The sequence below is a fragment of the Arabidopsis thaliana genome (assembly GCF_000001735.4).
Source record: "Arabidopsis thaliana chromosome 1 sequence".
Lineage (NCBI taxonomy): Eukaryota > Viridiplantae > Streptophyta > Magnoliopsida > Brassicales > Brassicaceae > Arabidopsis > Arabidopsis thaliana.
Genome location: NC_003070.9, coordinates 27,910,247 through 27,922,723, shown reverse-complemented (window position 1 = coordinate 27,922,723; position 12,477 = coordinate 27,910,247). Strand labels below are relative to the sequence as shown.

Below are 12,477 nucleotides of genomic sequence, written 5' to 3'. Positions count from 1 at the left end.
TCTCTTGAGAACAATGAGGCGCACATGGGAGGTTTTGAGATGCCAAACATGGATTTGACAAAGAGAAAAGGAACAAGTAATAGATTTCTTCTCTGCAAAATCATTGCTTCAAACATACAAGGAGTGGTATACAAACTTTGGTCATCAATTGGTTTGCAATACAATAATGTCAAAAACGCAGCTTATTTGCCCTCTATCCCACTTGTTCATTGTGTCCATGTATAAATTTAATCAAAGAATGCAAATCTCCAGCCAACCTTTGGTTCTTCTCTGCATAATCCTTAGATGCACTTTAAAATGAGCAATGGATCATCGGGATTTCACTGTCGCATGACCACTATCAGCCAAGTGCTTGTGTAGTTTTGTTCTGCCCAGCATGAAAAGTCACAATATTAAGAAACTACAGGTGAATGATACAAAGCACACTGCTGGAGCATAAGAGAAATGACGAAAGAACAAATATCTAATGAACCAACCTCGACTCAAACTCCTCTCCACATCTATCACATTCATTGCTACTGTTTTTCTTCGTTGTGCCCTGCATTTTGACATAATATATGATTTCAAGAATTATCACACCAAATATGTGATTTAGTTATGCTACAAGGGGAGAAAGATTTTACCTTGGTTTTCATTCCTCTGGTGGATTTCTTTGATCTGGGAGCCTTCTTGTAATCCTGGGACTCCATGTCTCGATTTACATATTGAGTATCATCCGCTTCACTGCTCTTTTCATTTAATTCTCCCTGGTTATTCTTATCCTTGCCCTTTTTGCTTCTGCGCCTCCTGCCTGTGCTCTTCCTATTATCATACTCCATTGAATTTGCCTCATCCTTCTGAGAATCCGCAAGTGCTCCGGAAGCTGACTCCGTTGCATTCATGTTTTCATCTGGATTACCGCCCTCTCCAGGTATCTGTACTTTGCTGGTGTCATCTGCCATGTCATTTCCAGCATTCTGTTTATTTCTCTCTTCCTTAGCTTCTTTATTCCTACCTGTGCTTTTCTGGTTATCAAATTCGCTAAACTCTGCTGTGTCACCTTCGATCTCGACTTCAGTTTCATCTTCATCTTCTTCCTTTGATACGACATTCTTTTGCTTATTCTTCTGTCCAGATACCATTTTCTTGAGTAGAGTCATCTCGTCATCCTCATCCTCACTTTCACTAGATCCTTGCATATCTTCCTCTGCCACAAAATACTCATCATCAGTTTCATCAGCTTCACCTACAACTTCCTTCTTAACATCTCTTTCTTCATTGTCGATATTTAACTCCTCCTGAAGCTTCTCATGCAGCTCCTCTACACTTTCAGGTGAGTCCAAGGGCCCATCAATCTCTTCCTCTTCATTTTCCTCTTCATAATCAGTGAATGACTCTCTCAGCTCCGCCACTTTCTCTTTATGCTTCTTCGACTGTTCGTGGTTTTTCCACTGCTTCTCACTTTTGAACTTCTTGCTACAAACAATACAATAGAGCTGCTCATTCTTCCTCTTCGCATCATCATCCTCCTCTTCCAATTCACTGAGTCCTGCCCCTTCATCTTCTCCCTCATGAGCCTTTGCCCATTCAGGCTCCTCGTAATTCATAGCTCTCTCCAATCTCTCCTTCTCCATCTTCTTCTTCCTTTCCCTCTCCTCTTCCTTCTTCTTCTCCATCTCTGCATTCTTCTTCACCAACATGTCAATCACTCTCTTATCCCTCTTCTTCACAAACTCTGCCAAACCCCTCACAGTATCATTATACTCTCTCTTCGCCTTCTTTCTCGACTTTTTATTCTCCTCCTCCATCATCCTTCTCGACTTTCGATTCGGTCCACCCATCACATCATACTCATCCACCCAGCAGAAATCCATAACAGTGCAAAAACCTAACCAGTAATTATAAAACGCCGTCACCTGAGCATAAGGAGACTCTAGATTCCCCATAATCGGAGCTTCCCTCACAGAATCCATCCTCAAACCTAACGTTCTCGCGAACTTAATCTCGTTGAGGTAAACACTATTAAACACATCGTAATACACCTTGTAAAATCCTTTCCCGGTATCTGAGTATCCAGAATATACAGTGGGAGAGAAGAAAGCGAATAGATCCGGAACAGAGCCACCAGACTTCGAGCCACCGGCTGAACTATGGTCAGCAAATAAAATCTGAGATCGATGAGAATCATACCAGGCTCGCTCCTTGGGATCGGATAGAACCTCGTAAGCGTGAACGAGCTCTTGGAACTGGGCGGTGGCTTCAGCCTCCGATAATCCAGCGGCTTTCATTAGCTTGTCGGGGTGACGCTGCAGAGCTAAACGCCGATAAGAGGATCGAATCTCGTCCGGCGAAGATTCCTTGCTGATACCGAGAACCTCGTAGTGACATCGTTTCTCCGAACGAGACGAAGACGCCATCTCTGGTTTTTAGGGTTTAGGCTATTTCTCTTTTGTCGATTTTAAACGCATACCCAGTTCGAGCTGTCCAAGATTTGACCTTGGAGATGTATATATAGGAACAAAACAATAAATAAACTTATAATTCAATTTTTCTTTCTCTTAATACTTTAGTTTTAGGGATCACCAGGCTTATATCAACGAAAATTAAAGATTAAGTACAGTATCTTATTAATAAGGAATCAGATTGTTGTTCACAGTATCTTAGAAGAGAAAACAAAACACTGAGCCATTTATAGACAAGTTTGTGAATGCTCCTCTCACTCTTTATACTTGGAGACAAGAATCTCGCTAGTCCTCACTAACCTTCATGCACTGAAGTAGAAGATGTTTTCCTCTCTATGCTCAAATTTGAGACGACATTGTTATTATTATTACTTTTCTCTCTGAAGTTATCTCTAAGGAACTCAACGGCCATGAAGGTGAGTGCCGAGGCCGGAAGATACCACATGACCCTTGGGACGCTTCCTCGGAAAAACCCTTGTGGACCTTCCTTCCTCCATATCTGTCCAACTGCATCCAACCATCCCTTGTACCTAAAACTCAACGAGGTTACCAAAGCTTAATCGAAACAAGTTCTTGAATCTAATTGCGGATGATATTTAGTTGATCATATTAATCTGTTAACACACGAGGCATACTTGATCGTTGATCCTTGCACTTGCAGTCTTGTTTTTACAACATCCAGTGGAGTTGTGAGATAAGCACTTAGTCCTGAGGAGACATACATGGGTCAATATGTTGGATAAGCTATTTGAAACGGATTTCTTTTATAACTGATCTAATTCTAACGTACCACCAGCTAATCCTCCCAATACGAGACCCTCTATCGAACTGTTGACTCCATACTGTGGAAACTTTTTCTTTCCTTGATCTGTTAGATCCTTTAATCCTTCATAAAACACTACCTGAATGGAAAAACAGACCGAACATGAGGAGACAAAGACCCTAAGTTGAACGGAGGTAATAGTTTCACTGAAGTGCCATATTACATAGTCATACCATAAGACCAGCAAAAGGCACATCCCTCGCTAGTGTAGACCAATATCTGCCACAGGAAAAAGGAAAATAATAACATGGGTCTCTTGACACGAGTCAACAATTAGAATGATGTATCCAATTCACATCATAATAGCCTGAAAATAAGTTACATACCCAGCATATAGTCCTTTTGGCCCTTGCTCTTTCCATATTGAGCATCCAGCCTGGAACATTCCAGTGTAATAACCATACATGTCACCTCTTGGTTGCACCGGAACGCTGTTCCTCGAAATATAAGAGCTCCAGGAGCTACTAGTGCCTTGAATTTGCATTCGCTGCTTTATGACTTCACAAGGAACATATATGAAAGAACCAAGTGTATCGCCTGAAACAAGGAAAGAAGCAGCAAAACACAAACGAATCAGAAACTTTCTAACTTCAAATAACTCTACGTTTACTTTCATTTTCCAACTATTTGGGGAACCCCCTCATGACGTGTATGTATACACACAGCCACAATCCTTCACGATGATATTCACAACAAGGACAGTCCATGACGTATCATGAAAGAGTAATAAAAATTGGAACATATCTTAAGTAAGCAATCAGCAATCCTTGCTCTTGTGTGGTTTGATAATAACTTGGATCTTATCTTTTAAAGACCCACCATTTCCGTAAGTTAGAATCATCATATAACATTGACATGTTTGATAACATTTCGTTTCTTCAGGCAGGTTATATCTAGTCTCATTTCTGCTGCATGCTTGGCATTCTAAATCAATTTCCACTTGAGCGACCATATATTTCCCTCCTATCTTTACCATTATATTAATGATGATATGACTGAGAGAGGAGACACTTAGATAACATACCAACTGCTCCTGCTATAAAATGCGCCCAGTGCCCTGCTAAGCTGGGATGAGACTCTTCAATCCATTTCTTTGTTGACTCAATAAAACCAAAGTAAGTTGCTCCAGTGGCAAGAGATCCAGTGACTCCAGGAGCAATGCCCCTATAAAAGCCTAAAACAAGGTCAGTAGCAAAAAAAAAAAAAAAAGAAATACAGAGCATAGATAGTTTTCTATTCCAGGTTCTCAGCACAAACATGTACCAGCATAGGCAGTCTGTTGCTTATAAAGATGATAAGTAGGACAGTGAACCACACATATGCCATATGCATGCCTCAAGAAGAGAAAAGAGAATGGATAAAGTACCTTTTAAGCCATCACCAACCCAGACAGTTCGGAGCATTTGTAGAATACTCTTTTGTCTCTGAAATCAACAACTAAACACGATTAGAGATGATATACTCCAAAAATGAAGGTAAGTACACACAATCAGGTCTAATCTGTATTTCCTAAGCCAAAGGCCCCTGAAAGTGAAGTCTGGTTAATCATACCTGAGTTGCATTCATGATAATTTGACTTTGAAGTCTAGTTTTGAGAGTATCAACGGGATGCATCATTCCTTCTCCAAAAGCTCCAGCAATACCTCCCCATAAGAACTCTCTCCAAACTACATCAATGTGTTGAACGTTAGACTAATTGACCCCACTTGCAACTATTCGATTCCGATGAAAGTGAAAAATCAATGCCACTAAAACATGATCCAGGTGTTCTCATCATAATCACCAGACGAAATCTCAACATTTCGCTAAGAAGAACTCATCTTCTAAGCGAAATCATGATCATCAATCAAATCCACAACGATTTTCGCCGCAATAAACCCAAAGAGAAACCGAAACGATGAGTCGGGAGAAGAGAGACTCGTCGCTTACCGAAAAATTGATCATGCGTGGCTTTGATTTCGACGCTCTTACGAAAACTCGGAGGAGATTGCTTATGGCTCGAATCCGAGCTCTTCGTCGCCATTTCCGTTGCAGAGAGAAGGAAAATAATCTTCTCGAAGCTTCCAAGAGTTGTTAGGGTTTATGAGGTTTTAATGAAAGCAATGTGCCAATGTTGCGCTTCTCGCCAATTCGCCGTGACCGGCGACGAATACCAAATTTGTTAACCGCAACGATTTACTGAAAACAATTAAAATATTAGTGTTTTTTTTTTACATTTTCAGAAAATCTTTCTGAGGTAAATTTGTAATTTCGTCAGTTCATTAGTCCTCCTTATCAGTAACTCTAGGTGGCACAGACTTGTTCATATGCTAACCGGAGATTCAGCTTTGGGATGCCGTTGCAGCCAAACTCATTGAATTAGTAGCCTCTCTAGTAGAAAATATTCGATATAAAAAACGACTCTGTTAGAACTCAGAAGTTATTACAGTTTTTATTAATTGGCCAACATTTTAAGAAAAACAGACCAACTAAAGAGGTCTCTCTACATGATAAACAACCTCAAACGTTAAATAGAGAGATTAAGAAAGTTCGTAAGTTTTAGACTGAAACTGCAAAACAAAAGTTCCATGACGTAAACATACACGGCACAACATCGTGGAGACTAGGCTCTCTTGGCAACATCGCCATCGTCAGTTTGATCAAACCCAACTGGACCATTCTCTGTGTTACCGTTCTCTGCATCTCCAAATTGATTGTCACTGCCACCAAATTGTTCATCGCCTCCCAAACCGCTTTCAGTCTGATGATCCGTATCATTGCCTAATGGTTGGTTGCTCTCAAACTTGTCATCAAAGCCAGCATTAGTGGAGCTGCCTTGGGCAAAGTTTTCACTTCCACCAACACCACCTGCAACACCATATCCACCGCCGCCGCCAAAATTGCTTCCATAGCCACCGCCACCACCAACAGCATTGCCACTATAAGGAGGGTTACCTCCATAACCACCAGCATTTCCACCATAGGAAGAGTTACCACCATAACCACCACCACCCCCAGCATTTCCACTATAAGAAGAGTTGCCTCCGTAACCACCGGCACCACCTCCATAACCACCAGCTGGAGCACCATAACCACCATCTGAAGCACCATAACCACCACCAGGACCACCGAATCCCCTTCCTCCAAACCCACTTCCTCTTTCAGTTGCATAATTCACCCTAATTCTTCGACCATGAAGGTCCTATATGCAAAAAAAAAGAAACCCAATAAACACCAATTGAAAATGCCAAGCAAAGTGGGTTCATTTCCAGCGTTTTCTGAATCATCTAGACAGAGTCTGAACGCAAAGCTTTTACTATGTAACAAGATATACAATCCACAAACAGAAAGATTGCTCCACCATTCGACCCATCATTAAGAGAGAGTAAGTCGTTGCTTAACAGATTAATAGTATTTCAAGCTAGATGATAAACATCTACCCTACCTATGTTGCCAACGTTTGAAAGGCCACAAAACTTAAGTGTTCTAAATAAATGAATCGTCAAGGCACATCGATTTGAAAGAAGTCAAACATTCAAAACAAAACAATATTGGTCAGAAAAGGAAAAGAAACGACAAAGGAATAAACTAAAGCCACACAACATCTTAGTATCACAAGAAGCTGGAACATTTATGTGATACCTGTCCATCCAATTGCATGGCATTACTAGCCTCCTCAGTCGAAGTAAATGTTACGAAAGCAAAGCCCCTAGATCTGCCTGTTTCACGGTCCACAATAATCTTTGCTGCAATTGATAAAAATTAGTCAGTTGTTAAGAGTAAAACCACAAAAATATAGCAAAAGGAATTTAATACTTCAAAGGTTAGAGTTTTGTGCAATAACTTAAAGGGAGAAAGCTAGTTACCATCAACAACTTCTCCATATTTGCTAAAAGCTTCTCTTAAGCCAAACTCATCAGTGCTGTAGGAGATACCTGAAGAAACATAGACAATTTTTGAGACAAACAAAACAAAAGAGAGTATTCTCTCGCACAGCTGAATTAGAGTCATAGTCACCTCCAACAAAGATTTTTGATGAAGACATGCAACGGATGCTCTGTAGCATCGAGCTAGAGGCAGTGACATGGCTGCTGGTCTGACTGAATAACCTTCCAACTTTACTTAAGAAAGCCATTTGGAGTATATCCGTATTCTAGATTCAAATGAAAGAGCAAATGAGCAATCACGTGGTGGTTAGGCAAATTAAGGACATACCAAAACATAGATAGTGCTTTCAGAAAAAGGTAGTTACAGAAGATGAAACTCATGAATACACACGCGTAAGACCCATCAATTCAATCGTCAATAAAAGCAAGAAAAAAACATTCTTTCATCAAGTAAATCATGCACAATACAAAAAAAAAAAAAAAAACTTCATGATCTGTTCTCAAGTTTTGCTACACGTCAAATTTCTAGTTCCAGCAACAAGGTCATTTCGATTGGAGAATTTAAGAAAAATTAACCAAAGCTTACAAGGTCAACTCACTAAACACATATACGCATCACTCAGTAGTCAGAACCATAAAATGAAAGTCCAAATGAAATTCATAGGCTTGCAAAAGAGAATCACAAACAAAGATTGAGCAGAAAATCATCATACAGAGAACAATCTAGTTTTCGGATCGACGAATGAAACATCGGATTAAAAGATCGAATCACAAAATCGAAAGAAACAAACAGCTTAAAACATAAAGAAAAAGAAGAATCGACGAAAGTATACCCACCCAATCGCTAGGGTTTAACGGAGATGATCTATCTCTCTCGAAGCGTCTTTCAATTCTCGCCAGTAGTGAAAACCCTGAGGCTTATGGTAAGAATTTCGCTTATCCTGTCCGTTGATTTATTTGAGTTAATCTTTACCGTCGATTTGATTCACTCGCTGACTTTTATTTAGACCCGGTTAAAGTAAACCAACCATATTGAGTAGAAACCGAAACCGGATTAAAATGATCAATCTTCTTCTTTACTTAGCAATGGCGAAAAATAGTTGATTAAAATTGGGCACTAATTATTATTTTCAGTAAGTAAAAACCTCCTTGACGCGTGCATGTCCTTTAAACTCTCAACTCCAAATTCCAACACCAAAAAAAAACATCCTCTGAAATTTTCTAAAATTAATCTCTTCTTGCTTGTGTTCATCGTCCTCGTCCTCGTCCTCATCATCATCATCCTCTGAAACGTAAGGCTAATTAAAATCTCTTCGTAAAATGCCAATGATGTTTTTTTTCCTTTCTTTAATGAAATCTATAATTCTATATCTTTCTCTTGTACGTTGCAGATTGAAAATATTGGCAAGAAGTAGTTAAAACTTAAAACCCAAGAAACAGATTCTTACGTTTTGGAATCATGGAATCATCACAAGAACAAAGTTTCTTTAGCCCCACGAACCAAAGCTCGAGAAACTTAGCATCTAAACCTGAAACAGAAGATCCAATCATAAGACTTTCTTCTTCGTCTTCCTCTTCTTGTTCTTCCATAGAAGCCGAACCAAGACCTGATCAGAATCACAACCACAACAATGTAGAGCAATCTCCTCCGACACAAGTCATGGAAAGATCAACAAACAACACAACAACAACGACGACCTCTACCCCTAATACACCTCCTTACAGAATCCCTTCACATGTTTTCGCGAGAACAACCTCTACAGCTCCAGAATGGAGTACTATCTCCAATGAATCTCTTTTCAGCATCCATATGGGTAACAATAGCTTCACCGGTGGAGATTATTTCAAATCCGGCGAACTCACGTTTCCTCAGCCTCCTTCACCAATAACTTCTCCTTTGCCTTCTCCTTTACCATCTACGCCCCACAACGTGAACCAAGGAGGAGCCGTAGGAGCTGCTGCGGAGGTAAAAACTCCGGTGGATATAGGCAAGAAAGCAGCTGAAACAGATAAAGCTTACCGCGCAAGTAAAGAAGACGAACAAAAAGCTGCAGCAAGTATAAGAGAGGTTATCATGGCTAATGAAGCTGCTAACAACAACAACAAAACCAATAAACTAGATCGTTCTGTTTCTCGTCGCTCAGAAAATTTAAGTGTCAAGTCTTTCGCTTTTCCAGTGTAAGAAATAAAACCTTTTCTTGATCACTTACCTCCGTTTCATGTGTTTTCTTTTCTCACTTTATTTTGTTGTTGCATTTCGTAGAATGGGGAATGCAGACAAAGGCGGGTTACAAGGTTCCACGCCTGAAAAGAAGCAGAGGAATCCTTCGCAGCCAGAGACACCGAAGATTTCCACTGAAGCTGAAGGAGATGTAGGATTGAAGAAAGAGGAAGCTCCTAAACCAGTAGCTCCTAAAACAGAAGCGGACCGTGCCTCTGATCGCAACCCCAAATGGCTCTCTTGCTTCCCTTGCTGTACAACCTCTTGTGTCTAATGGAAACATCTTTTGAGGGGGATTGAGTTTGATTTGTTTTACCATCTTTCAGTATGATAGAGAAATTGTTTCCTGCTTCTTGGTATTGTAGAAGTGTGTTCCAAGATTTACAAAGTCCTTTTTAACCTTTGTATTTAATCTTGTGAAGTAAACAATTACGATTTAATTAAGTTGTGTCTTTTTTCTTTTGTTTGATCTTTAAGACTCCTCTGCTTCTTAACAACTGTGTTCTTCTTCAGAATAATCATTGTAACTTTATTCAATACAATTAATTGCAAACAATAGGATTACTGATAGGTGTTTATGTGGAACTTCAAGCCTTTGCATAAGGGAGGACCAATGAGGCAATTTGACTAAGAAGCTGTCGTGGAGACTTGGAGGTATCAGGTAATGGAGATGTCCATTCTTGAAAGTTATGGAGGCTGCCTGTGAAATCAGTGAAGAGTCCATCAACTCCAATCTCATTGATCCAGTAGTCGTACTCCTTATACGGGTCTTGGCTAAAGTTATAGTGTAAGAATTCGTGTTCATTCCTGTACGTATAGGGATGCACCTGAGTTTGTAACAGAAGAACATGGTCAGGAAGTTAGCATGTGTTACTGACTCTCAGTCACCGGATGAATCTTAAATAAATCCTACCTGCAGATTGTGTGCGTGAGCTCTTTTGACCAAATCTGTGGGGGCTAGCACATAGTTGTTGTTTACCGGAACAATTGTATCCTTCCATGGTCCGATACCCACAACATATTGCTTGATGTATTCGAAATACGCATCTGATGTGATCTCTGCATATGTCTGCTTAGATTTGCAAGAAAGATCAATCAGTCACTTTTAATAGAAGCAAAAGAACTTTCAGGAATCATAAACAATACGACGAGCAGAGCATTGACCTGGTTAGTGTCTTGCGTTGGCATGGTAACATCGTCTATTAGAAGGACTTTCGGCGAGTCTGTCAAGTTTGATATGTACACGAGTGAAGTTGGGGCAAATGACTGAATAAATAGTGGTTTTTTCAACCACTTCTTGGACAAATACGAGCCTCCATACCCATACTTCTTAAGTGTCTCCACAACTTTATCCTCAAATTTCTTACCACCAGGCCATTTGACCTGCAAATATATAACAGTGATAGAAGCAAAGGTTAATGACTCACCTGCAGTGGGAGTGAAAGCCAAAAAGAAATCATTTTCTGCAAATTGAACCAAATGGTATATGTGGCTTTTTAAAAGTCACTCTAAAGGATTTCAGTAAGAGTAGAAGTCAAGCTTTTAGGATTGTGACTCACATGCTGGTTCATTAAAACTGGATTTTTAATCTCAGGATATATTCCAACAACTCTTGGAGCATCCCGAGCAATGGTAAGAAATTCCTCAAATGTAATGATAGGGTACATTCCTGAAATACAAGCAAGATATGGGCATGGTTAAAGATTTCCTGTATTATGCAGTTCTTACTTTATATCTTCCAACAGCCAAAATACAGGAAAGAAAGGCGAGCAAACCGTTGTATTGCTGATCCCGAAAAGCATATCGCTGCTTTATACGTAGTTGCTTTAGTTCTTTAAGTGTAAAATCAACTACAAGCAATGAAAGAGGAATCACTTGTTAGCAAATCATTCAGACTCAAACAAACCAACTTGAAGCTTTATTAGATGCTTCTCTAGCTGTTATGAGATTATGTGCGAGAGATATTTTGAGCAAATGACTCTATCCTGAGACCGAATCCAGCAGCATGCATTGACTCAGACCTAGAAACAGAAGAAGAATTGATGTAACGTACAAGTGAAAAAGCCAGTAATGTTGAATCCTTGGACATCATATGTCCTTTTACGATCTGCAAACTCCTTGTGGCTCGCAACATTGGTTGTTTCGTCGAGAATACAATCATGGAAACATATGAGCACACCATCTTTGGATGATAAGATATCTGTTTCTATGAAGTCTGTGCCTTCTTCAATTGCTTTCTATCATAAGAAAAAAAAAATGTTTTACTTCTTATCTTCGGAAATCATCAAAGAGAAGGAGATTGATCAAGAAAGATCAACAGTATACCAAGTATGCAGCTGTAGTTTCTTCTGGGATCTCTCCATTGGAACCTCTGTGTGCGATGTTATAAGGACGTGAAGTCTGAAGTTGAAGCTTGACAGTTTTGGGTCCTTTAACAGGGAGAGGGTGCAATGTCCTCCCAGCAGCACACACAGTAAGTAGAGATAGCCATATCAAGGGTAAGCATCCTGTAAGATCACCAATAACCACTTTGTATTGACGTTAACAGAAACAGAGCCAAAAACAGAACCAAGACTCAAACTTTTTTTAGCTTAACAGGAAACAAATCCAGATAGAATGAGAAATAAGCTTTGGTCTCTCAAGACCCAAAAAATTTTCTAAGCTTATAATGAAACAAGAAACAGAAACAGATCCAGATTCAATAAAAGATTAAATTTTTTTGTTTTTAGTGTATAGTAAAAAAATGAAACAAATCCAGATTCTTACTTTGTTCTCAACCTATTCGCTTCTTTTTTTTAATTTACTATTCAGTTTTACGAAGAAAGGTGAAATTAGACAAATTTCACCAAAAAAACACAAGCTAATGCAATAGAAAGCAATCAGAAGCACAGAAAGATTTCATGCATACAAAACCCAGAAAACAAGAACAAAAAGAAAAGGTTGAAATTGAGAAGCTTTACTTACTTGTAAGAATCATGGCGATCTGGTAGATCGATCGGATTGCTTGTTTGATTCTCCTTATTTGTCTCTTATCCCACTCTATCAGTTCTTGTCCATTTATAATAAAGTGTTTCTAATGATATACATATATGATATATCACTCTTACTCCATTGACCTGTTTCTTG

At 39.4% G+C, this 12,477-nt stretch overlaps 5 protein-coding genes across 6 annotated transcripts; 1 reads left to right on the top strand and 4 right to left on the bottom strand.

Moving 5' to 3' along the window:
- Position 1: 1 nt before the first annotated feature.
- On the bottom strand, positions 2 to 2,483 carry AT1G74250 (DNAJ heat shock N-terminal domain-containing protein). Its single transcript, NM_106085.2, has 3 exons — positions 624 to 2,483; positions 477 to 538; positions 2 to 367 (listed from the first exon to the last, which is right to left on the bottom strand). The coding sequence occupies exons 1-3, from the start codon at positions 2,394 to 2,396 to the stop codon at positions 310 to 312; spliced, it is 1,893 nt and encodes a 630-aa protein (NP_177565.1). The 5' UTR covers positions 2,397 to 2,483; the 3' UTR covers positions 2 to 309.
- Positions 2,484 to 2,531: 48 nt separating this feature from the next.
- AT1G74240 (Mitochondrial substrate carrier family protein) lies at positions 2,532 to 5,475 on the bottom strand. 2 transcript variants are annotated; one of them, NM_106084.3, is made up of 9 exons: positions 5,194 to 5,475; positions 4,816 to 4,931; positions 4,631 to 4,688; positions 4,289 to 4,438; positions 3,591 to 3,801; positions 3,438 to 3,483; positions 3,232 to 3,343; positions 3,077 to 3,149; positions 2,534 to 2,971 (listed from the first exon to the last, which is right to left on the bottom strand). In NM_106084.3, the coding sequence occupies exons 1-9, from the start codon at positions 5,285 to 5,287 to the stop codon at positions 2,737 to 2,739; spliced, it is 1,095 nt and encodes a 364-aa protein (NP_177564.2). In that variant the 5' UTR covers positions 5,288 to 5,475; the 3' UTR covers positions 2,534 to 2,736. The 2 variants fall into 2 exon arrangements, with proteins under 2 accessions (NP_001321798.1, NP_177564.2); NM_001334638.1 differs by lacking the exon at positions 5,194 to 5,475 and having other exon boundaries at positions 2,532 to 2,971; positions 4,816 to 5,037.
- A 151-nt stretch (positions 5,476 to 5,626) lies between these two features.
- Positions 5,627 to 8,122, bottom strand: GR-RBP5 (glycine-rich RNA-binding protein 5). Its single transcript, NM_106083.5, has 5 exons — positions 7,968 to 8,122; positions 7,261 to 7,396; positions 7,110 to 7,178; positions 6,886 to 6,989; positions 5,627 to 6,445 (listed from the first exon to the last, which is right to left on the bottom strand). The coding sequence occupies exons 2-5, from the start codon at positions 7,376 to 7,378 to the stop codon at positions 5,867 to 5,869; spliced, it is 870 nt and encodes a 289-aa protein (NP_177563.1). The 5' UTR covers positions 7,379 to 7,396; positions 7,968 to 8,122; the 3' UTR covers positions 5,627 to 5,866.
- A 440-nt stretch (positions 8,123 to 8,562) lies between these two features.
- On the top strand, positions 8,563 to 9,793 carry AT1G74220 (homeobox-like protein). Its single transcript, NM_106082.2, has 2 exons — positions 8,563 to 9,308; positions 9,394 to 9,793. The coding sequence occupies exons 1-2, from the start codon at positions 8,590 to 8,592 to the stop codon at positions 9,623 to 9,625; spliced, it is 951 nt and encodes a 316-aa protein (NP_177562.1). The 5' UTR covers positions 8,563 to 8,589; the 3' UTR covers positions 9,626 to 9,793.
- GDPD5 (PLC-like phosphodiesterases superfamily protein) lies at positions 9,783 to 12,410 on the bottom strand. The gene is made up of 8 exons (NM_106081.3): positions 12,316 to 12,410; positions 11,677 to 11,858; positions 11,405 to 11,588; positions 11,127 to 11,201; positions 10,911 to 11,020; positions 10,516 to 10,734; positions 10,265 to 10,420; positions 9,783 to 10,178 (listed from the first exon to the last, which is right to left on the bottom strand). Exons 1-8 carry the CDS (start codon positions 12,326 to 12,328, stop codon positions 9,939 to 9,941), a joined length of 1,179 nt encoding a protein of 392 aa, NP_177561.1. The 5' UTR covers positions 12,329 to 12,410; the 3' UTR covers positions 9,783 to 9,938.
- Positions 12,411 to 12,477: the final 67 nt, after the last annotated feature.

What these genes read in the sequence shown, in the direction of transcription:
- AT1G74220 (NM_106082.2), top strand. Translation starts at nt 8,590, where the DNA reads ATGGAATCATCACAAGAACAAAGTTTCTTTAGCCCCACGAACCAAAGC. An exon ending in AAGTCTTTCGCTTTTCCAGT is followed by an intron (nt 9,309 to 9,393) that starts GTAAGAAATAAA and finishes TGCATTTCGTAG; the next exon opens with AATGGGGAATGCAGACAAAG.
- AT1G74240 (NM_106084.3), bottom strand. Translation starts at nt 5,287, where the DNA reads ATGGCGACGAAGAGCTCGGATTCGAGCCATAAGCAATCTCCTCCGAGT. An exon ending in CCAAAAGGACTATATGCTGG is followed by an intron (nt 3,484 to 3,590) that starts GTATGTAACTTA and finishes TTCCTGTGGCAG; the next exon opens with ATATTGGTCTACACTAGCGA. An exon ending in TGCCTTTTGCTGGTCTTATG is followed by an intron (nt 3,344 to 3,437) that starts GTATGACTATGT and finishes TTTTCCATTCAG; the next exon opens with GTAGTGTTTTATGAAGGATT.
- AT1G74250 (NM_106085.2), bottom strand. Translation starts at nt 2,396, where the DNA reads ATGGCGTCTTCGTCTCGTTCGGAGAAACGATGTCACTACGAGGTTCTC. An exon ending in CCAGAGGAATGAAAACCAAG is followed by an intron (nt 539 to 623) that starts GTAAAATCTTTC and finishes GTCAAAATGCAG; the next exon opens with GGCACAACGAAGAAAAACAG. An exon ending in GGAGAGGAGTTTGAGTCGAG is followed by an intron (nt 368 to 476) that starts GTTGGTTCATTA and finishes CATGCTGGGCAG; the next exon opens with AACAAAACTACACAAGCACT.
- GR-RBP5 (NM_106083.5), bottom strand. Translation starts at nt 7,378, where the DNA reads ATGGCTTTCTTAAGTAAAGTTGGAAGGTTATTCAGTCAGACCAGCAGC. An exon ending in ATCAAAAATCTTTGTTGGAG is followed by an intron (nt 7,179 to 7,260) that starts GTGACTATGACT and finishes ATGTTTCTTCAG; the next exon opens with GTATCTCCTACAGCACTGAT. An exon ending in ATATGGAGAAGTTGTTGATG is followed by an intron (nt 6,990 to 7,109) that starts GTAACTAGCTTT and finishes TATCAATTGCAG; the next exon opens with CAAAGATTATTGTGGACCGT.
- GDPD5 (NM_106081.3), bottom strand. An exon ending in CAGTTTTAATGAACCAGCAT is followed by an intron (nt 10,735 to 10,910) that starts GTGAGTCACAAT and finishes ATATATTTGCAG; the next exon opens with GTCAAATGGCCTGGTGGTAA. An exon ending in CAACGCAAGACACTAACCAG is followed by an intron (nt 10,421 to 10,515) that starts GTCAATGCTCTG and finishes AAATCTAAGCAG; the next exon opens with ACATATGCAGAGATCACATC.